Genomic DNA, 24,378 nt, shown 5'->3' on the forward strand with positions numbered 1-24,378 from the left:
AGCTGTCTATAGGAGTGGTTAGGGACACAGCCACACATAGCTGTCTATAGGAGTGGTTAGGGACACAGCCACACACATAGCTGTCTATAGGAGTGGTTAGGGACACAGCCACACATAGCTGTCTATAGGAGTGGTTAGGGACACAGCCACACATAGCTGTCTATAGGAGTGGTTAGGGACACAGCCACACATAGCTGTCTATAGGAGTGGTTAGGGACACAGCCACACATAGCTGTCTATAGGAGTGGTTAGGGACACAGCCACACATAGCTGTCTATAGGAGTGGTTAGGGACACAGCCACACATAGCTGTCTATAGGAGTGGTTAGGGACACAGCCACACATAGCTGTCTATAGGAGTGGTTAGGGACACAGCCACACATAGCTGTCTATAGGAGTGGTTAGGGACACAGCCACACACATAGCTGTCTATAGGAGTGGTTAGGGACACAGCCACACATAGCTGTCTATAGGAGTGGTTAGGGACACAGCCACACACATAGCTGTCTATAGGAGTGGTTAGGGACACAGCCACACATAGCTGTCTATAGGAGTGGTTAGGGACACAGCCACACATAGCTGTCTATAGGAGTGGTTAGGGACACAGCCACACACATAGCTGTCTATAGGAGTGGTTAGGGACACAGCCACACACATAGCTGTCTATAGGAGTGGTTAGGGACACAGCCACACACATAGCTGTCTATAGGAGTGGTTAGGGACACAGCCACACACATAGCTGTCTATAGGAGTGGTTAGGGACACAGCCACACATAGCTGTCTATAGGAGTGGTTAGGGACACAGCCACACACATAGCTGTCTATAGGAGTGGTTAGGGACACAGCCACACACATAGCTGTCTATAGGAGTGGTTAGGGACACAGCCACACACATAGCTGTCTATAGGAGTGGTTAGGGACACAGCCACACACATAGCTGTCTATAGGAGTGGTTAGGGACACAGCCACACACATAGCTGTCTATAGGAGTGGTTAGGGACACAGCCACACATAGCTGTCTATAGGAGTGGTTAGGGACACAGCCACACACATAGCTGTCTATAGGAGTGGTTAGGGACACAGCCACACACATAGCTGTCTATAGGAGTGGTTAGGGACACAGCCACACATAGCTGTCTATAGGAGTGGTTAGGGACACAGCCACACATAGCTGTCTATAGGAGTGGTTAGGGACACAGCCACACACATAGCTGTCTATAGGAGTGGTTAGGGACACAGCCACACATAGCTGTCTATAGGAGTGGTTAGGGACACAGCCACACATAGCTGTCTATAGGAGTGGTCGCACCACTCAAAAAGGAGAGCAATGGTCCAATAATTGAAGAGGGCAGTTGATTCGAGGGCCATCAGTAGAGCAGTTGATTGGAGGGCCATCAGTTGAGCAGTTGATTGGAGGGCCATCAGTTGATTCGAGGTCCATCAGTAGAGCAATTACGGGGCGGCTGTGGCTCAGGAGGTAGAGCAGGTCGTCCAACGATCCCTGGGTCGGCGGTTCGAATCGCGGCTCCTCCTCCTGTCTACATGTCGAAGTGTCCTTGGGCAAGACACTGAACCCATGGTCGGTGTGAGCTCGCCACCATTGGTGTCTGAATGTGGGAAGTGAGGACGCTGGCGTCGACTGTTCGCTGCTTCACCTCCCAATGTATGAATGAATGAACCATTATGAAGCGCTTTGAGCACTTGGAAAAGCGCTATAAAAATGCAATTCATCATTATTATATACAATAACATTAAACAACATCAAACTCACCAACATTGCAGCTGTACGGAAAGCTTGAATTATCCTCTTCCTATCTACAAAGTGTTGGTTTCATAAAAATCCACTGTAGACATGTTATAAGTAGCTTTCCACTTTAATATCGACTCGTATAAAAGATTACTTTTATATTTTAAACATAAGATTGCTTTTATATTTTAAACAAGGCTATAAAATGACTTTTATATTAGTACTCATACATAATACTTTTATTGTTGTACTCATACATAAAATTACTTTTATATTGTACTCATATGTAAGAATAATTTGTATAGTTTTTTTTATATTACGCCACCAGCAACTGATAAACATGTTTGGTAACATAATGTTGCATAGTGTTTGTAACAACAAACATATAACTTGTAATAGTGTAACAACATAATAGAGCCAACTTAGAAAACAAGCTTTTGAATTCACTGTTTGAATAAACACATTTATACACAGTTATTGTTGTAATTATGTGTACATTTATACACAGTTATTGTTGTAATTATGTGTACATTATTATTCTTACATTGCTCCATCTCTGCACTGTTTACATTAGAAGCTTTTTAAACATTAAAGTTTATAATCGTTACTGTCAACTAAAACAATGATGTAAACATGTTGGTCAAATTCTCATTTTTCCACAGAAACTAAATAAAAACAAATTAAAAAATATCTACAGATCTGCTATTATTATTATTCTCTCTCTCTCTCTCTCTCTCTCTCTCTCTCCCTCTCTGATTATCTCTCTCTCTCTCTCTCTCTCTCTCTCTCCCCTCTTTCTCTGATTCTCTCTCTCTCTCTCTCTCTCTCTCTCTCTCTCTCTCTCTCTCTCTCTCTCGCCCCTCTTTCTCTGATTTTCTCTCTCTCTCTCTCTCTCTCTCTCTCTCTCTCTCTCTCTCTCTCTCTCTCTCTCTCTCTCTCTCTCTCTCTCTCTCTCTCTCTCTCTCTCTCTCTCTCTCTCTCTCTCTCTCTCTCCCCTCTTTCTCTGATTCTCTCTCTCTCTGATTCTCGCACGCACGCACGCACGCACGCACGCACGCACGCACGCACACACACACGCACACACACAACGATTTCAGATCTATTGGGCCTCACTCACACCTCAATGCATTTCCAAAGGGAGTCACATGGTTTGAAGACACAACCTTGTTGCATGACAGCCATGCAACAATGTTGTGTCATCAAACCATGTGACTCAGATTGGAAATGCATTGCGGCGGCCATGACACACAGAAGACACAGGACACACAGAAGACACACAGAAGACACACAGAAGACAGACAGAAGACAGACAGAAGACACAGGACACACAGAAGACACAGGACACACAGAAGACACAGGACACACAGAAGACACAGGACACACAGAAGACACACAGAAGACACACAGAAGACACAGGACACACAGAAGACACACAGAAGACACAGGACAAACAGAAGACACAGGACACACAGAAGACACAGGACACACAGAAGACACACAGAAGACACACAGAAGACACAGGACACACAGAAGACACACAGAAGACACAGGACAAACAGAAGACACAGGACACACAGAAGACACAGGACAAACAGAAGACACAGGACACACAGAAGACACAGGACACACAGAAGACACACAGAAGACACAGGAAACACAGAAGACACACAGAAGACACACAGAAGACACAGGACACACAGAAGACACACAGAAGACACACAGAAGACACAGGACACAAGTGTGTCTACGTGTGAGTGAGGCCTTGAAGGGCTGCAGCACAAACAAAAAAGACACTGTCACGCTTTGACTCAATGCAAACAAGGCACTTGACTCAGCTCTTCCAATTACCCAAAACTAGGACAAATAGTCCAAAATACTCAAAACAGTAGAATAGGACTGGCTCTCTAGGTCTGTTCTGCCAGGTTGCCAGGTTGGCTCTCTAGGTCTGTTCTGCCAGGTTGCCAGGTTGGCTCTCTAGGTCTGTTCTGCCAGGTTGCCAGGTTGGCTCTCTCTAAGTCTGTTCTGTCAGGTTGCCAGGTTGGCTCTCTCTAGGTCTGTTCTGCCAGGTTGCCAGGTTGGCTCTCTAGGTTGTTCTGCTAGGTTGCCAGGTTGGCTCTCTAGGTCTGTTCTGCCAGGTTGCCAGGTTGGCTCTCTCTAGGTCTGTTCTGCCAGGTTGTCTCTCTAGGTCTGTTCTGCCAGTTGCCAGGTTGGCTCTCTCTAGGTCTGTTCTGCTAGGTTGCCAGGTTGGCTCTCTCTAGGTCTGTTCTGGTCCTACAATCCTACATTGATTGCTGGGCAGTGACAGGTCCTCTTATAAAGGCTAGGCCCCTCCCATGGTGTGGACCAATGACAGGTCCTCTTATAAAGGCTAGGCCCCTCCCATGGTGTGGACCAATGACAGGTCCTCTTATAAAGGCTAGGCCCCTCCCATTTGGACCAAACCAACCCCGGATTGATTCCACAATCAAACCAGTGCATCAATGTCCAGAGACTTCACACTTCATTCATAATACACATTTTAAAGTGTCAGATACTATTTTCTAAATGATCCACACATAGAGTTCTCTAAACAAACCCTCCCACTGTTGGCATGTTCCCCACACCCCACAGCTGGTAGTTGGTATGTTCCCCACACCCCACAGCTGGTAGTTGGTATGTTCCCCACACCCCACAGCTGGTAGTTGGTATGTTCCCCACACCCCACAGCTGGTAGTTGGTATGTTCCTCACGCCCCACAGCTGGTAGTTGGTATGTTCCTCACGCCCCACAGCAGGTCGTTGGTATGTTCCCCACACCCCACAGCTGGTAGTTGGTATGTTCCCCACACCCCACAGCTGGTAGTTGGTATGTTCCCCACACCCCACAGCTGGTAGTTGGTATGTTCCCCACACCCCACAGCTGGTAGTTGGTATGTTCCCCACGCCCCACAGCTGGTAGTTGGTATGTTCCTCACGCCCCACAGCAGGTCGTTGGTATGTTCCCCACACCCCACAGCTGGTAGTTGGTATGTTCCCCACACCCCACAGCTGGTAGTTGGTATGTTCCCCACACCCCACAGCTGGTAGTTGGTATGTTCCCCACACCCCACAGCTGGTAGTTGGTATGTTCCCCACACCCCACAGCTGGTAGTTGGTATGTTCCCCACACCCCACAGCTGGAGTTGGTATGTTCCCCACACCCCACAGCTGGTAGTTGGTATGTTCCCCACACCCCACAGCTGGTAGTTGGTATGTTCCCCACACCCCACAGCTGGTAGTTGGTATGTTCCCCACACCCCACAGCTGGAGTTGGTATGTTCCCCACACAAATAGACACTTCTATATAGACAAAGGACAGAACAGGAATTCATCATAAAGGAGGTAAAAAGGAAAAGAAACATATACAGTGAGGGAAATAAAAGGGGTGGGCGGTGGGGGGGATTCACGTTCAGCTCCGTTCAATTGTTTGTTTTCCTTGGAGGAGCTGCGTTGGGTCCCCAAGTCGGCTCCGTGGCCGTACCTTGAGTTGGCTGTGTGGCCGTGACCATCTCTTGTGTTGTCCTTGTGTTGGGTCCCCAAGTCGGCTCAGTGGCCGTACCTTGAGTTGGCTGTGTGGCCGTGACCGTCTCTTGTGTTGTCCTTGCGTTGGGTCCCCAAGTCGGCTCAGTGGCCATACCTTGAGTTGGCTGTGTGGCCGCGACCGTCACTTGTGTTGTCCTTGCGTCCGTGTTTGAGGGATTCCGATTTTACAGGGGACAGTTTCGAATTGCAGCCGTCCGTAGATGCCCTTTGAGAGCGGTTTTGAAGGAGTCAAGGGATTCGCATGTCTTAATGACTGTTGGTAGGGCGTTCCACATTTTTGTGGCATAGGAGCGAAAATAATTTAGTCCCTTGTTTGTGCCGAATCTGGGTTGTACATGGTTCGTTGCACTCCCTCTGGTGTTGTGGGTGTGGACTTCGTTAACATTAAGGAAGTATCTAGACAGGTACATGGGTATCTTGGTGGTGGTGTATCGAATCTTGTGGACCAGACCCATTGCAAGATGCTGTACTCTGTCGTCGACCCTAATTCCTTCCAGCCTGTCGAAGTGGGCAGGGGTGAGGTGGGTTCTGGGGGCGAGGTCAAGTAGGAGCCTGACCAGTTTGTTTTGGGAAGTCTGGAGCCTGGTTTTAAGGGCCTTTGAGGTGATGTGGTACCAGGAGGTGCATGCATAGTCAAAGAAACCCTGTACAAGGGCTCCTGTTAAGGTCTTCAAGGTGTTTTTGTCGACCAGTGAGGAGATCCTGTAAAGGAATCTTGTTCTATGGTTGACCTTTTTGATTACGTTGGTGGCCATTTTATCACCGGAAAGATTAGCCTCCAGGATGGAACCTAGGTAGGTAATTTCATCTTTACGTGTGATAACATTGTCACCCACTCTAGCCAAGAAGCCATTTGCCTTGCTGAGATTACTATTAGAGCCAAAGAGAATGGATTCAGTTTTTCCCAGGTGTAAACAGGAGCTGGTAGTTGGTATGTTCCCCACACCCCACAGCTGGTAGTTGGTATGTTCCCCACACCCCACAGCTGGTAGTTGGTATGTTTCCCACAACCCACAGCTGGTAATTGGTATGTCCCCCACACCCCACAGCTGGTAGTTGGTATGTCCCCCACACCCCACAGCTGGTAGTTGGTATGTTCCCCACACCCCACAGCTGGTAGTTGGTATGTTCCCCACACCCCACAGCTGGTAGTTGGTATGTTCCCCACACCCCACAGCTGGTAGTTGGTATGTTCCCCACACCCCACAGCTGGTAGTTGGCATGTTCCCCACACCCCACAGCTGGTAGTTGGTATGTTCCCTACACCCCACAGCTGGTAGTTGGCATGTTCCCCACACCCCACTGCTGGTAGTTGGTATGTTCCCCACACCCCACAGCTGGTAGTTGGTATGTTCCCCACACCCCACAGCTGGTAGTTGGTATGTTCCCCACAACCCACAGCTGGTAGTTGGTATGTTCCCCACACCCCACAGCTGGTAGTTGGTATGTTCCCCACACCCCACAGGTGGTAGTTGGTATGTTCCCCACACCCCACAGCTGGTAGTTGGTATGTTCCCCACACCCCACAGCTGGTAGTTGGTATGTTCCCCACACCCCACAGCTGGTAGTTGGTATGTTCCCCACACCCCACAGGTGGTAGTTGGTATGTTCCCCACACCCCACAGCTGGTAGTTGGTATGTTCCCCACACCCCACAGCTGGTAGTTGGTATGTTCCCCACACCCCACAGCTGGTAGTTGCTCCCTTCAATTGAGTCCGTATTAGTCATTATAACTAGTAGCAGGTTAGTATTATAACTCATATAACTAGAAAAGTCGCAATCATGATTTTGCGACAAACTTTTCGCATTTGCGGCGCCCCCTATGGATGAAAGTGGAATTGCTTTTGGCTCTGGGTTGAGCCAAACTGAGTTCACTCAGTATCAAGGGTTGGATTGGGGGGGGGGTCAGTCCCTGCTTGACACTCAGTATCATTGGTTGGATTGGGGGGTCAATCCCTGCTTGACACTCAGTATCATTGGTTGGATTAGGGGGGTCAGTCCCTGCTTGACACTCAGTATCAAGGGTTGGATTGGGGCTTCAGTCCCTGCTTGACACTCAGTATCAAGGGTTGGATTGGGGGGTCAGTCCCTGCTTGGCACTCAGCATCAAGGGTTGGATTGGGGGTCAGTCCCTGCTTGGCACTCAGCATCAAGGGTTGGATTGGGGGGGGTCAGTCCCTGCTTGGCACTCAGCATCAAGGTTTGGATTGGGGGGGTCAGTCCCTGCTTGGCACTCAGCATCAAGGGTTTGATTGGGGGGTCAGTCCCTGCTTGGCACTCAACATCAAGGGTTGGATTGGGGGTCAGTCCCTGCTTGGCACTCAGCATCAAGGGTTGGATTGGGGGGGTCAGTCCCTGCTTGGCACTCAGCATCAAGGGTTTGATTGGGGGGTCAGTCCCTGCTTGGCACTCAGCATCAAGGGTTGGATTGGGGGTCAGTCCCTGCTTGGCACTCAGCATCAAGGGTTGGATTGGGGGGGTCAGTCCCTGCTTGGCACTCAGCATCAAGGGTTGGATTGGGGGGTCAGTCCCTGCTTGGCACTCACCATCAAGGGTTGGATTGGGGGGGTCAGTCCCTGCTTGGCACTCAGCATCAAGGGTTTGATTGGGGGGGTCAGTCCCTGCTTGGCACTCAGCATCAAGGGTTGGATTGGGGGGGTCAGTCCCTGCTTGGCACTCAGTATCAAGGGTTTGATTGGGGGGTCAGTCCCTGCTTGGCACTCAGAATCAAGGGTTGGATTGGGGGTCAGTCCCTGCTTGGCACTCAGCATCAAGGGTTGGAATGGTGGGGTCAGTCCCTGCTTGGCACTCACCATCAAGGGTTTGATTGGGGGGTCAGTCCCTGCTTGGCACTCAGCATCAAGGGTTTGATTGGGGGGTCAGTCCCTGCTTGGCACTCAGCATCAAGGGTTGGATTGGGGGTGAGTCCCTGCTTGGCACTCAGCATCAAGGGTTGGATTGGGGGGGTCAGTCCCTGCTTGACACTCAGTATCATTGGTTGGATTAGGGGGGTCAGTCCCTGCTTGACACTCAGTATCAAGGGTTGGATTGGGGCTTCAGTCCCTGCTTGACACTCAGTATCAAGGGTTGGATTGGGGGGTCAGTCCCTGCTTGGCACTCAGCATCAAGGGTGGGATTGGGGGTCAGTCCCTGCTTGGCACTCAGCATCAAGGGTTGGATTGGGGGGGTCAGTCCCTGCTTGGCACTCAGCATCAAGGTTTGGATTGGGGGGGTCAGTCCCTGCTTGGCACTCAGCATCAAGGGTTTGATTGGGGGGTCAGTCCCTGCTTGGCACTCAACATCAAGGGTTGGATTGGGGGTCAGTCCCTGCTTGGCACTCAGCATCAAGGGTTGGATTGGGGGGGTCAGTCCCTGCTTGGCACTCAGCATCAAGGGTTTGATTGGGGGGTCAGTCCCTGCTTGGCACTCAGCATCAAGGGTTGGATTGGGGGTCAGTCCCTGCTTGGCACTCAGCATCAAGGGTTGGATTGGGGGGGTCAGTCCCTGCTTGGCACTCAGCATCAAGGGTTGGATTGGGGGGGTCAGTCCCTGCTTGGCACTCACCATCAAGGGTTGGATTGGGGGGGTCAGTCCCTGCTTGGCACTCAGCATCAAGGGTTTGATTGGGGGGGTCAGTCCCTGCTTGGCACTCAGCATCAAGGGTTGGATTGGGGGGGTCAGTCCCTGCTTGGCACTCAGTATCAAGGGTTTGATTGGGGGGTCAGTCCCTGCTTGGCACTCAGAATCAAGGGTTGGATTGGGGGTCAGTCCCTGCTTGGCACTCAGCATCAAGGGTTGGAATGGTGGGGTCAGTCCCTGCTTGGCACTCACCATCAAGGGTTGGATTGGGGGGTCAGTCCCTGCTTGGCACTCAGCATCAAGGGTTTGATTGGGGGGTCAGTCCCTGCTTGGCACTCAGCATCAAGGGTTGGATTGGGGGTGAGTCCCTGCTTGGCACTCAGCATCAAGGGTTGGATTGGGGGGGTCAGTCCCTGCTTGGCACTCAGCATCAAGGGTTGGATTGGGGGGGTCAGTCCCTGCTTGGCACTCACCATCAAGGGTTGGATTGGGGGGGTCAGTCCCTGCTTGGCACTCAGCATCAAGGGTTGGATTGGGGGGGTCAGTCCCTGCTTGGCACTCAGTATCAAGGGTTTGATTGGGGGGTCAGTCCCTGCTTGGCACTCAGAATCAAGGGTTGGATTGGGGGTCAGTCCCTGCTTGGCACTCAGCATCAAGGGTTGGAATGGTGGGGTCAGTCCCTGCTTGGCACTCACCATCAAGGGTTGGATTGGGGGGGTCAGTCCCTGCTTGGCACTCAGCATCAAGGGTTGGATTGGGGGTGAGTCCCTGCTTGGCACTCAGCATCAAGGGTTGGATTGGGGGGGTCAGTCCCTGCTTGGCACTCAGCATCAAGGGTTGGATTGGGGGGGTCAGTCCCTGCTTGGCACTCACCATCAAGGGTTGGATTGGGGGGGTCAGTCCCTGCTTGGCACTCAGCATCAAGGGTTGGATTGGGGGGTCAGTCCCTGCTTGGCACTCAGCATCAAGGTTTGGATTGGGGGGGTCAGTCCCTGCTTGGCACTCACCATCAAGGGTTGGATTGGGGGGGTCAGTCCCTGCTTGGCACTCAGCATCAAGGGTTGGATTGGGGGTCAGTCCCTGCTTGGCACTCAGCATCAAGGGTTGGATTGGGGGGGTCAGTCCCTGCTTGGCACTCACCATCAAGGGTTGGATTGGGGGGGTCAGTCCCTGCTTGGCACTCAGCATCAAGGGTTGGATTGGGGGGTCAGTCCCTGCTTGGCACTCAGCATCAAGGTTTGGATTGGGGGGGTCAGTCTCTGCTTGGCACTCAGCATCAAGGGTTGGATTGGGGGGGTCAGTCCCTGCTTGGCACTCACCATCAAGGGTTGGATTGGGGGGGTCAGTCCCTGCTTGGCACTCAGCATCAAGGGTTTGATTGGGGGGGTCAGTCCCTGCTTGGCACTCAGCATCAAGGGTTGGATTGGGGGGGTCAGTCCCTGCTTGGCACTCAGTATCAAGGGTTTGATTGGGGGGTCAGTCCCTGCTTGGCACTCAGAATCAAGGGTTGGATTGGGGGTCAGTCCCTGCTTGGCACTCAGCATCAAGGGTTGGAATGGTGGGGTCAGTCCCTGCTTGGCACTCACCATCAAGGGTTGGATTGGGGGGGTCAGTCCCTGCTTGGCACTCAGCATCAAGGGTTTGATTGGGGGGTCAGTCCCTGCTTGGCACTCAGCATCAAGGGTTGGATTGGGGGTGAGTCCCTGCTTGGCACTCAGCATCAAGGGTTGGATTGGGGGGGTCAGTCCCTGCTTGGCACTCACCATCAAGGGTTGGATTGGGGGGGTCAGTCCCTGCTTGGCACTCAGCATCAAGGGTTGGATTGGGGGGTCAGTCCCTGCTTGGCACTCAGCATCAAGGGTTGGATTGGGGGGGTCAGTCCCTGCTTGGCACTCACCATCAAGGGTTGGATTGGGGGGGTCAGTCCCTGCTTGGCCCTCAGCATCAAGGGTTGGATTGGGGGGTCAGTCCCTGCTTGGCACTCAGCATCAAGGGTTCGATTGGGGGGGTCAGTCTCTGCTTGGCACTCAGCATCAAGGGTTGGATTGGGGGGGTCAGTCCCTGCTTGGCACTCACCAACAAGGGTTTGATTGGGGGGTCAGTCACTGCTTGGCACTCAGCATCAAGGGTTGGATTGGGGGTCAGTCCCTGCTTGGCACTCAGCATCAAGGGTTGGAATGGTGGGGTCAGTCCCTGCTTGGCACTCGGCATCAAGCGTTGGATTGGGAGTGAGTCCCTGCTTGGCACTCAGCATCAAGGGTTGGATTGGGGGGGTCAGTCCCTGCTTGGCACTCAGCATCAAGGGTTGGATTGGGGGGGTCAGTCCCTGCTTGGCACTCACCATCAAGGGTTGGATTGGGGGGGTCAGTCCCTGCTTGGCACTCAGCATCAAGGGTTGGATTGGGGTTGAGTCCCTGCTTGGCACTCAGCATCAAGGGTTGGATTGGGGGTGAGTCCCTGCTTGGCACTCAGCATCAAGGGTTGGATTGGGGGGGTCAGTCCCTGCTTGGCACTCAGCATCAAGGGTTGGATTGGGGGGGTCAGTCCCTGCTTGGCACTCACCATCAAGGGTTGGATTGGGGGGGTCAGTCCCTGCTTGGCACTCAGCATCAAGGGTTGGATTGGGGGTGAGTCCCTGCTTGGCACTCAGCATCAAGGGTTGGATTGGGGGGGGTCAGTCCCTGCTTGGCACTCAGCATCAAGGGTTGGATTGGGGGGTCAGTCCCTGCTTGGCACTCAGCATCAAGGGTTGGATTGGGGGGGTCAGTCCCTGCTTGGCACTCAGCATCAAGGGTTGGATTGGGGGGGTCAGTCCCTGCTTGGCACTCACCATCAAGGGTTGGATTGGGGGGGTCAGTCCCTGCTTGGCACTCAGCATCAAGGGTTGGATTGGGGGTCAGTCCCTGCTTGGCACTCAGCATCAAGGGTCGGATTGGGGGGTCAGTCCCTGCTTGGCACTCAGCATCAAGGGTTGGATTGGGGGGGTCAGTCCCTGCTTGGCACTCAGCATCAAGGGTTGGATTGGGGGTCAGTCCCTGCTTGGCACTCAGCATCAAGGGTTGGATTGGGGGGGTCAGTCCCTGCTTGGCACTCAGCATCAAGGGTTGGATTGAGGGGGTCAGTCCCTGCTTGGCACTCAGCATCAAGGGTTGGATTGGGGGGGTCAGTCCCTGCTTGGCACTCAGCATCAAGGGTTGGATTGGGGGTCAGTCCCTGCTTGGCACTCAGCATCAAGGGTTGGATTGGGGGGGTCAGTCCCTGCTTGGCACTCAGCATCAAGGGTTGGATTGGGGGGTTAGTCCCTGCTTGGCACTCAGCATCAAGGGTTGGATTGGGGGGGTCAGTCCCTGCTTGGCACTAAGTATCAAGGGGTTGATTGGGGGGTCAGTCCCTGCTTGGCACTCAGCATCAAGGGTTGGATTGGGGGTCAGTCCCTGCTTGGCACTCAGCATCAAGGGTTGGAATGGTGGGGTCAGTCCCTGCTTGGCACTCAGCATCAAGGGTTTGATTGGGGGGTCAGTCCCTGCTTGGCACTCAGCATCAAGGGTTGGATTGGGGGTCAGTCCCTGCTTGGCACTCAGCATCAAGGGTTGGATTGGGGGGGTCAGTCCCTGCTTGGCACTCAACATCAAGGGTTCGATTGGGGGGGTCAGTCCCTGCTTGGCACTCAGCATCAAGGGTTGGATTGGGGGTCAGTCCCTGCTTGGCACTCAGCATCAAGGGTTGGATTGGGGGGTCAGTCCCTGCTTGGCACTCAGCATCAAGGGTTGGATTGGGGGGGTCAGTCCCTGCTTGGCACTCAGCATCAAGGGTTGGATTGGGGGGGTCAGTCCCTGCTTGGAACTCACCATCAAGGGTTTGATTGGGGGGTCAGTCCCTGCTTGGCACTCAGCATCAAGGGTTTGATTGGGGGGTCAGTCCCTGCTTGGCACTCAGCATCAAGGGTTTGATTGGGGGGGTCAGTCCCTGCTTGGCACTCAGCATCAAGGGTTGGATTGGGGGGGTCAGTCCCTGCTTGGCACTCAGCATCAAGGGTTGGATTGGGGGGGTCAGTCCCTGCTTGGCACTAAGTATCAAGGGTTTGATTGGGGGGTCAGTCCCTGCTTGGCACTCTGCCTCAAGGGTTGGATTGGGGGTCAGTCCCTGCTTGGCACTCAGCATCAAGGGTTGGAATGGTGGGGTCAGTCCCTGCTTGGCACTCAGCATCAAGGGTTGGATTGGGGGTCAGTCCCTGCTTGGCACTCAGCATCAAGGGTTGGCTTGGGGGTGAGTCCCTGCTTGGCACTCAGCATCAAGGGTTGGATTGGGGGGGTCAGTCCCTGCTTGGCACTCAGCATCAAGGGTTGGATTGGGGGTCAGTCCCTGCTTGGCACTCAGCATCAAGGGTTGGATTGGGGGGTCAGTCCCTGCTTGGCACTCAGCATCAAGGGTTGGATTGGGGGGGTCAGTCCCTGCTTGGCACTCACCATCAAGGGTTTGATTGGGGGGTCAGTCCCTGCTTGGCACTCAGCATCAAGGGTTGGATTGGGGGTCAGTCCCTGCTTGGCACTCAGCATCAAGGGTTGGAATGGTGGGGTCAGTCCCTGCTTGGCACTCAGCATCAAGGGTTGGATTGGGGGTCAGTCCCTGCTTGGCACTCAGCATCAAGGGTTGGATTGGGGGGTCAGTCCCTGCTTGGCACTCAGCATCAAGGGTTGGATTGGGGGGGTCAGTCCCTGCTTGGCACTCACCATCAAGGGTTGGATTGGGGGGGTCAGTCCCTGCTTGGCACTCACCATCAAGGGTTGGATTGGGGGGGTCAGTCCCTGCTTGGCACTCAGCATCAAGGGTTGGATTGGGGGTCAGTCCCTGCTTGGCACTCAGCATCAAGGGTTGGATTGGGGGGTCAGTCGCTGCTTGGCACTCAGCATCAAGGGTTGGATTGATCTACTAATCAAATGATTCCAGAGCGTGGCACGGCTGCAGCTCACCGCTCCAAGAGATGAGTCAAATGCGGAGAACAAATTTCACTGCACTGACAAATCGTACGACTTTGACTTTTGATACAAGGTTTAAATGAACGATGGTTCCTCTATAGTCTCTGTACTGTACCAGGTTTAAATGAACGATGGTTCCTCTATAGTCTGTACTGTACCAGGTCTAAATGAACGATGGTTCCTCTATAGTCTGTACTGTACCAGGTCTAAATTAACGATGGTTCCTCTATAGTCTGTACTGTACCAGGTTTAAATGAACGATGGTTCCTCTATATTCTGTCCTGTACCAGGTCTAAATTAACGATGGTTCCTCTATAGTCTGTACTGTACCAGGTCTAAATGAACGATGGTTCCTCTATAGTCTGTACTGTACCAGGTTTAAATGAACGATGGTTCCTCTATAGTCTGTACTGTACCAGGTTTAAATGAACGATGGTTCCTCTATAGTCTGTACTGTACCAGGTTTAAATGAACAATGGTTCCTCTATAGTCTGTACTGTACCAGGTTTTAATGAACGATGGTTCCTCTATAGCCTCTGTACTGTACCAGGTTTAAATGAACGATGGTTCCTCTATAGTCTGTACTGTACCAGGTTTAAATGAACGATGGTTCCTCTATAGTCTGTACTGTACCAGGTTTAAATGAACGATGGTTCCTCTATAGTCTCTGTACTGTACCAGGTCTAAATGAACGATGGTTCCTCTATAGTCTCTGTACTGTACCAGGTTTAAATGAACGATGGTTCCTCTATAGTCTGTACTGTACCAGGTCTAAATGAACGATGGTTCCTCTATAGTCTGTACTGTACCAGGTCTAAATTAACGATGGTTCCTCTATAGTCTGTACTGTACCAGGTTTAAATGAACGATGGTTCCTCTATAGTCTGTCCTGTACCAGGTCTAAATTAACGATGGTTCCTCTATAGTCTGTACTGTACCAGGTCTAAATGAACGATGGTTCCTCTATAGTCTGTACTGTACCAGGTTTAAATGAACGATGGTTCCTCTATAGTCTGTACTGTACCAGGTTTAAATGAACGAGGGTTCCTCTATAGTCTGTACTGTACCAGGTTTAAATGAACAATGGTTCCTCTATAGTCTGTACTGTACCAGGTTTAAATGAACGATGGTTCCTCTATAGTCTGTACTGTACCAGGTTTTAATGAACGATGGTTCCTCTATAGCCTCTGTACTGTACCAGGTTTAAATGAACGATGGTTCCTCTATAGTCTGTACTGTACCAGGTTTAAATGAACGATGGTTCCTCTATAGTCTGTACTGTACCAGGTTTAAATGAACGATGGTTCCTCTATAGTCTGTACTGTACCAGGTTTAAATGAACGATGGTTCCTCTATAGTCTGTACTGTACCAGGTTTAAATGAACGATGGTTCCTCTATAGTCTCTGTACTGTACCAGGTCTAAATGAACGATGGTTCCTCTATAGTCTCTGTACTGTACCAGGTTTAAATGAACGATGGTTCCTCTATAGTCTGTACTGTACCAGGTCTAAATGAACGATGGTTCCTCTATAGTCTGTACTGTACCAGGTCTAAATTAACGATGGTTCCTCTATAGTCTGTCCTGTACCAGGTCTAAATGAACGATGGTTCCTCTATAGTCTGTACTGTACCAGGTTTAAATGAACGATGGTTCCTCTATAGTCTCTGTACTGTACCAGGTCTAAATGAACGATGGTTCCTCTATAGTCTCTGTACTGTACCAGGTTTAAATGAACGATGGTTCCTCTATAGTCTGTACTGTACCAGGTCTAAATGAACGATGGTTCCTCTATAGTCTGTACTGTACCAGGTCTAAATTAACGATGGTTCCTCTATAGTCTGTACTGTACCAGGTTTAAATGAACGATGGTTCCTCTATAGTCTGTCCTGTACCAGGTCTAAATTAACGATGGTTCCTCTATAGTCTGTACTGTACCAGGTCTAAATGAACGATGGTTCCTCTATAGTCTGTACTGTACCAGGTTTAAATGAACGATGGTTCCTCTATAGTCTGTACTGTACCAGGTTTAAATGAACGATGGTTCCTCTATAGTCTGTACTGTACCAGGTTTAAATGAACAATGGTTCCTCTATAGTCTGTACTGTACCAGGTTTTAATGAACGATGGTTCCTCTATAGCCTCTGTACTGTACCAGGTTTAAATGAACGATGGTTCCTCTATAGTCTGTACTGTACCAGGTTTAAATGAACGATGGTTCCTCTATAGTCTGTACTGTACCAGGTTTAAATGAACGATGGTTCCTCTATAGTCTCTGTACTGTACCAGGTCTAAATGAACGATGGTTCCTCTATAGTCTCTGTACTGTACCAGGTTTAAATGAACGATGGTTCCTCTATAGTCTGTACTGTACCAGGTCTAAATGAACGATGGTTCCTCTATAGTCTGTACTGTACCAGGTCTAAATTAACGATGGTTCCTCTATAGTCTGTACTGTACCAGGTTTAAATGAACGATGGTTCCTCTATAGTCTGTCCTGTACCAGGTCTAAATTAACGATGGTTCCTCTATAGTCTGTACTGTACCAGGTCTAAATGAACGATGGTTCCTCTATAGTCTGTACTGTACCAGGTTTAAATGAACGATGGTTCCTCTATAGTCTGTACTGTACCAGGTTTAAATGAACGATGGTTCCTCTATAGTCTGTACTGTACCAGGTTTAAATGAACAATGGTTCCTCTATAGTCTGTACTGTACCAGGTTTAAATGAACGATGGTTCCTCTATAGTCTGTACTGTACCAGGTTTTAATGAACGATGGTTCCTCTATAGCCTCTGTACTGTACCAGGTTTAAATGAACGATGGTTCCTCTATAGTCTGTACTGTACCAGGTTTAAATGAACGATGGTTCCTCTATAGTCTGTACTGTACCAGGTTTAAATGAACGATGGTTCCTCTATAGTCTGTACTGTACCAGGTTTAAATGAACGATGGTTCCTCTATAGTCTGTACTGTACCAGGTTTAAATGAACGATGGTTCCTCTATAGTCTCTGTACTGTACCAGGTCTAAATGAACGATGGTTCCTCTATAGTCTCTGTACTGTACCAGGTTTAAATGAACGATGGTTCCTCTATAGTCTGTACTGTACCAGGTCTAAATGAACGATGGTTCCTCTATAGTCTGTACTGTACCAGGTCTAAATGAACGATGGTTCCTCTATAGTCTGTACTGTACCAGGTTTAAATGAACGATGGTTCCTCTATAGTCTCTGTACTGTACCAGGTCTAAATGAACGATGGTTCCTCTATAGTCTCTGTACTGTACCAGGTTTAAATGAACGATTGTTCCTCTATAGTCTGTACTGTACCAGGTCTAAATTAACGATGGTTCCTCTATAGTCTCTGTACTGTACCAGGTTTAAATTAACGATGGTTCCTCTATAGTCTCTGTACTGTACCAGGTTTAAATGAACGATGGTTCCTCTATAGTCTGTACTGTACCAGGTCTAAATGAACGATGGTTCCTTTATAGTCTCTGTCCTGTACCAGGTCTAAATTAACGATGGTTCCTCTATAGTCTGTACTGTACCAGGTCTAAATGAACCATGGTTCCTCTATAGTCTGTACTGTACCAGGTTTAAATGAACGATGGTTCCTCTATAGTCTGTACTGTACCAGGTCTAAATGAACGATGGTTCCTCTATAGTCTGTACTGTACCAGGTCTAAATGAACGATGGTTCCTCTATAGTCTGTACTGTACCAGGTTTAAATTAACGATGGTTCCTCTATAGTCTGTACTGTACCAGGTCTAAATGAACGATGGTTCCTCTATAGTCTGTACTGTACCAGGTCTAAATGAACGATGGTTCCTCTATAGTCTCTGTACTGTACCAGGTCTAAATGAACGGTGGTTCCTCTATAGTCTCTGTACTGTACCAGGTCTAAATGAACGATGGTTCCTCTATAGTCTGTAATGTACCAGGTTTAAATGAACGATGGTTCCTCTATAGTCTGTACTGTACCAGGTCTAAATTAGCGATGGTTCCTCTATAGTCTGTACTGTACCAGGTCTAAATGAACGATGGTTCCTCTATAGTCTGTACTGTACCAGGTTTAAATGAACGATGGTTCCTCTATAGTCTCTGTAGGGACATCCCTAGTATAAATATTATATCCATATCATGATATTACACTGGATATTCTCTGTGATGTTGGATATTGTACTGTTGAGATATTATGGCATATAAACGTGTTCTAAAAGAAAATCGGTATTCAGAACCAAATGATCTGAATCGGATCGGCAGCAAAGAAATGTGATCGGGACAGAGATGGTCCCTGGGGGTCCCTATAGGGTCCAGAGATGGTCCCTGGGCCCCTGGGGGTCCCTGGGGGGTCCAGAGATGGTCCCTGGGCCCCCTGGGGGGTCCAGAGATGGTCCCTGGACCCTGGGGGTCCCTGGGGGGACCAGAGATGCAGGGGCCCAGGGGGGACCAGAGATGGTCCCTGGGCCCCTGGGGGTCCCTGGGGGATCCCTAGTGGTCCCTGGGCCCCTGTGGGTCCCTGGGGGGTCCAGAGATGGCCCCTGGGGGTTCCTGGGGGGTCCAGAGATGGTCCCTGGACCCTGGGGGTCCCTGGGGGGACCAGAGATGCAGGGGCCCAGGGGGGACCAGAGTTTTTGATTGATTGAAAATTGTATTAACAGTTTGCAGAATTACAGTACATTTCAAGCACAAACTCAATACAAAGGCTGTTAACTGTGAGTGGACGACCCAATTAAGCATTACACTTGTTTACAACAGGGTCCACCATGTTCAATTCATCAAAACATTTAGAGACGTACAAATAGACACTTCTATATAGACAAAGAACAGTACAGGAATTCATCATAATGGAGGTAAAAAGGGAAAAGAAACATATACAGTGAGGGGAAAAAAGGGGGGGCGGTGGGGGGGGATTCAGATTTTACGGGGGCCAGTTTCGAATTGCAGCCATCCGTAGGTGCCCTTTGAGAGCGGTTTTGAAGGAGTCAAGGGATTCGCATGTCTTAATGACTGTTGGTAGGGCGTTCCACATTTTGGTGGCATAGGAGCGAAAATAATTTAGTCCCTTGTTTGTGCCGAATCTGGGTTGAACATGATTCGTTGTACTCCCTCTGGTCCCTGGGCCCCTGGGGGTCCCTGGGGGATCCCTAGTGGTCCCTGGGCCCCTGTGGGTCCCTGGGGGGTCCAGAGATGGTCCCTGTGGGGGTCCCTATAGGGTTCAGAGATGGTCCCTGGGCCCCTGGGGGTCCATGGGGGGTCCAGAGATGGTCCCTGGGTCCCTGGGGGATCCCTAGTGGTCCCTGGGCCCCTGTGGGTCCCTGGGGGGTCCAGAGATGGTCCCTGTGGGGGTCCCTATAGGGTTCAGAGTTGGTCCCTGGGCCCCTGGGGGTCCATGGGGGGTCCATAGATGGTCCCTGGGCCCCTGGGGGTCCCTGGGGGATCCCTAGTGGTCACTGGGCCCAGACCCCTGGGGGTCCCTGGGGGGTCCAGAGATGGTCCCTGTGGGGGTCCCTATAGGGTTCAGAGTTGGTCCCTGGGCCCCTGGGGGTCCCTGGGTGGTCCAGAGATGGTCCCTGGGCCCCTGGGGGTCCCTGGGGGATCCCTAGTGGTCACTGGGCCCAGACCCCTGGGGGTCCATGGGGGGTCTAGAGATGGTCCCTGGGCCCCTGGGGGTCCCTATAGGGTCCAGAGATGGTCCCTGGGCCCCTGGGGGTCCCTGGGGAATCCCTAGTGGTCCCTGGGCCCAGACCCCTGGGGGGTCCCTGAACCCCTGGGGGTCCCTGGGGGGTCCAGAGATGGTCCCTTGGGGGTCCATGGGGGATCCCTAGTGGTCCCTGGACCCATGGGGGTCCCTGGGGGGTCCCCGGGACCCTCCTCCTCTGTGAGGGGTCAGCCATGACAGTTTGGCTGACCTCTCGTTCCTGTCATTGTCCCGAGAAAACAAACACAAAAAGAGAGAGAGAGAGAGAGAGAGAGGCCTGCCAACCTTTTATAGCGGCCAACTGCTGGTCGCCGTGGCAACGCGTCCTCTGAGCGCTGCCATTGGCCGCCGCCGCCCGGTCAGCCGTTCTAAGCCGGGCAGAGCGAGAAGTGCTGAGTGGGCGTTGCTTTGTTCCACAGGCCCCTCCCCCTGGGCTTTGTGAGCGCTCAGTCAGTGGTGAAGCTTCCAGCCAGACCTTCATATATGCGGCTCAGCGCGAACCGACGGTTCACAACCTAACAAATGTGCGGGGTCAATTGGTAAGAGAGCCTGGGGGCGCGCACGCACACACACACACACACGCACGCACGCACGCACGCACGCACGCACGCACGCACGCACGCACACACACACACACACACACGCACGCACGCACGCACGCACGCACGCTCGCACGCACGCACACATGCACACGCACGCACACATGCACACGCACGCACGCACACGGACGCCCACGCGCACACGCACACACACACACACACACACACACGCACGCACGCACGCACGCACGCACACACATACACACACACACACACACACACGCGCACACACACACAGCCGATGGACTTTAACTTCATGTTGCGTTTGTGAACGATTTATATCGGGGCTTATATTTATGTATTTATTTATTTTTAAGATCTCTGACTCTCGATGAATTTCAGGCAAGTTGTTTGTAAGTATGATTTAGTCCAAACGGAGGAATATTAATATTATTATCATTGTGTGATTCTTATCCGTTGTGAGGCTGTAGGACTGGTTAGAAGGCTCTCTATTGTTACTTTTGTTGTTTTTACTTAAAACGTTGCTCCGCGTCAAAAGCTAATTAGCATGTCTATAAAAATCTGTAGGTGTTTTAATGTGAGTTGTGTTTTTGAGGGGCGCTAGCCCCTCCTATAGACAGGTTTAATGTTTGTCTTTAGTTCAATGTTTGCTTTGTATAAACGCATTGACAATGAAGGGAAAATGTACGTCATAATGTGCCTCATTACGTCATATTGTTCTCTTTATTGTTAATGGCGTTTAATGTTTGTGTTTGCACCGTTTGTTTTACATCACCATTGCATCACCTAATCAACATGAGTTAGACTTTAATATATTAATATATTAACATATTAATATATTAATATATTAATATATTAGCGCCCCTCACTTTTTTTTTTAAATTATTGAGCATATAGGTTTAATGTTTGTTTCCCATTAACATTCACCGCCAGGGTTACATAGGTAACCATAACCCTAACCCTAACCCTAACCCATTGACAAAGAAACACAGTTTAATGTTTGATTTGTCCTCGATGAATGGTTTACCCAGAGATGCTGGAGGCTATGACCCTGGTGCTATGGAGGGTATGGGTGCTATGGAGGGTATGGGTGCTATGGAGGGTATGGGTGCTATGGAGGTCTATGGCCCTGGTGCTATGGAGGGTATGGGTGCTATGTAGGGTATGGGTGCTATGGAGGGTATGGTGCTATGGAGGTCTATGGCCCTGGTGCTATGGAGGGTATGGGTGCTATGGAGGTCTATGGCCCTGGTGCTATGGAGGGTATGGGTGCTATGGAGGTCTATGACCCTGGTGCTATGGAGGGTATGGGTGCTATGGAGGTCTATGGCCCTGGTGCTATGGAGGGTATGGGTGCTATGGAGGTCTATGGCCCTGGTGCTATGGAGGGTATGGGTGCTATGCAGGTCTATGACCCTGGTGCTATGGAGGGTATGGGTGCTATGGAGGTCTATGGCCCTGGTGCTATGGAGGGTATGGGTGCTATGGAGGTCTATGACCCTGGTGCTATGGAGGGTATGGGTGCTATGGAGGTCTATGGCCCTGGTGCTATGGAGGGTATGGGTGCTATGGAGGTCTATGGCCTTGGTGCTATGGAGGGTATGGGTGCTATGGAGGTCTATGGCCCTGGTGCTATGGAGGCTATGGGTGCTATGGAGGTCTATGACCCTGGTGCTATGGAGGGTATGGGTGCTATGGAGGTCTATGGCCCTGGTGCTATGGAGGGTATGGGTGCTATGGAGGTCTATGACCCTGGTGCTATGGAGGGTATGGGTGCTATGGAGGTCTATGGCCCTGGTGCTATGGAGGGTATGGGTGCTATGGAGGTCTATGACCCTGGTGCTATGGAGGGTATGGGTGCTATGGAGGGTATGGGTGCTATGGAGGGTATGGGTGCTAGGGAGGGTATGGGTGCTATGGAAGGGCATCAGGAGGCTTGGAGGGGTCTGGGTGGGCATACTGGTTTTCTTCACCTGGAAAGGAGCCAGCTTAGGTGGTTCGGGCAGCTGGTTTGGATGCCTCTCGGGTGTCTCCCTAGGGAGGTCCTCGAGGCACAGCCCACTGGGAGGAGACCCCGGGGCAGACCAAGGACCAGATGGACTATATCTCCACTGGGAGGAGACCCCGGGGCAGACCAAGGACCAGATGGATTATATCTCCACTGGGAGGAGACCCCGGGGCAGACCAAGGACCAGATGGATTATATCTCCACTGGGAGGAGACCCTGGGGCAGACCAAGGACCAGATGGATTATATCTCAACTGGGAGGAAACCCAGGGGCAGACCAAGGACCAGATGGATTATATCTCCACTGGGAGGAGACCCAGGGGCAGACCAAGGACCAGATGGATTATATCTCCACTGGGAGGAGACCCCGGGGCAGACCAAGGACCAGATGGATTATATCTCCACTGGGAGGAGACCCCGGGCAGACCAAGGACCAGATGGAGGGAACACATCGACTCACTGGCCTTGGAATGCCTCAGAATCCCCCAGGAGGAAGTCACTAATGTTGCTCTGGGGAGAGAAGTGTGGCGCTCTCTGCTGGAGCTGTTGCCCCTGCGACCCGACTACAGATAAGCGGTTGAAGATGGATGGATGGATGCTGGTTACCTTGTTAGACCAGGATGGATACCTGATGACGATTTGTAAACTACAATACAATAAGGACTACAACAATACAACAATGACTACAACAAGGACTCATAGCAATGATTACTGTTACAATATAGAGCTATTTAACACTGTTACTGAACACACTCTATAGCAATGATTACTGTCACAATATAGAGCTATTTAACACTGTTACTGAACACACACTCTATAGCAGAGTTCCCCAATTAATTTTCCTCAAGGGCCATATTTTGACTAGGGTACCAGGCTGGGGGCCGAGTCCGCACGTGCAAGGTCGAGGTCTTGCCCAGGGGCCACAAGGGGGCGCTCCGCGGGCCGCAAATGGCCCGCGGGCCGCCTATTGGGGAACCCTGCTCTATAGGAATGATTACTGTCACAATATAGAGCTATTTAACACTGTTACTGAACACACACTCTATAGCAATGATTACTGTCACAATATAGAGCTATTTAACACTGTTACTGAACACACACTCTAACAATGATTACTGTCACAATATATAGCTATTTAACACTGTTACTGAACACACTCTATAGCAATGATTACTGTCACAATATAGAGCTATTTAACACTGTTACTGAACACACTATAGCAATGATTACTGTCCCAATATAGAGCTATTTAACACTGTTACTGAACACACACTATATAGCAATGATTACTGTCACAATATAGAGCTATTTAACACTGTTACTGAACACACTCTATAGCAATGATTACTGTCACAATATAGAGCTATTTAACACTGTTACTGAACACACTCTATAGCAATGATTACTGTCACAATATAGAGCTATTTAACACTGTTACTGAACACACTCTATAGCAATGATTACTCCCACAATATAGAGCTATTTAACACGGTTACTGAACACACTCTATAGCAATGATTACTCCCACAATATAGAGCTATTTAACACTGTTACTGAACACACACTCTAACAATGATTACGTTATTTGGAAAACAATACAATAAGTTTTTGTGGTTGTAATACCTGCAGGTTTCCCAAGGGGACGCTACTGAGAAGCTGGCTCACCAAGTCGCGGCCCAGACTGCTGCTGCTCATCGCAGGCTTGAAGAGACCTCAGGTCTTTTAAATATTATATTATAATATTTATAATAATATTATTATAATACTTATAATGTTGTGATAAACTCCTCAGGTCTTATACATATTATTGTAATAGTATAATTAATAATACTAATTGTAATACTCCTTTAGGTCACGCTGATGAGGAGGAAAAGGATGAAGAGAACCAAAGTAGCAAAGGCCACGTAAGCGGTAAATATGAATTCTGTTGAACCCCATGCAGGAACTCTGGAGGACTACAAGTCCCAGGGGGGTTAGAGAGAACTACAAGTCCCAGAGAGGTTAGAGAGAACTACAAGTCCCAGGGAGGTTAGAGAGAACTACAAGTCCCAGGGAGGTTAGAGAGAACTACAAGTCCCAGGGAGGTTAGAGAGAACTACAAGTCCCAGGGAGCTTAGATATAACTACAAGTCCCAGGGAGGTTAGAGAGAACTACAAGTCCCAGGGAGGTTAGAGAGAACTACAAGTCCCAGGGAGGTTAGAGAGAACTACAAGTCCCAGGGAGGTTAGAGAGAACTACAAGTCCC

The 24,378-nt window shown here is 50.4% G+C and overlaps 1 protein-coding gene across 1 annotated transcript in view; it reads left to right on the top strand.

The window, feature by feature from the left end:
• LOC306922141 (voltage-gated delayed rectifier potassium channel KCNH1-like) overlaps positions 1 to 24,040 on the top strand; it is a gene marked incomplete at both ends in the record, with an annotated part of 46,575 nt that extends 22,535 nt beyond the window's left edge. The window contains 2 exons of the mRNA XM_079499536.1: positions 23,762 to 23,849; positions 23,984 to 24,040. Coding sequence (XP_079355662.1) covers positions 23,762 to 23,849; positions 23,984 to 24,040 — 145 coding nt within the window. The remainder of the gene's footprint in view (positions 1 to 23,761; positions 23,850 to 23,983) is intronic.
• Positions 24,041 to 24,378: the final 338 nt, after the last annotated feature.

This window comes from Electrona antarctica (genome assembly GCF_951216825.1).
Source record: "Electrona antarctica genome assembly, chromosome: 4".
In the NCBI taxonomy this organism is placed as follows: domain Eukaryota; kingdom Metazoa; phylum Chordata; class Actinopteri; order Myctophiformes; family Myctophidae; genus Electrona; species Electrona antarctica.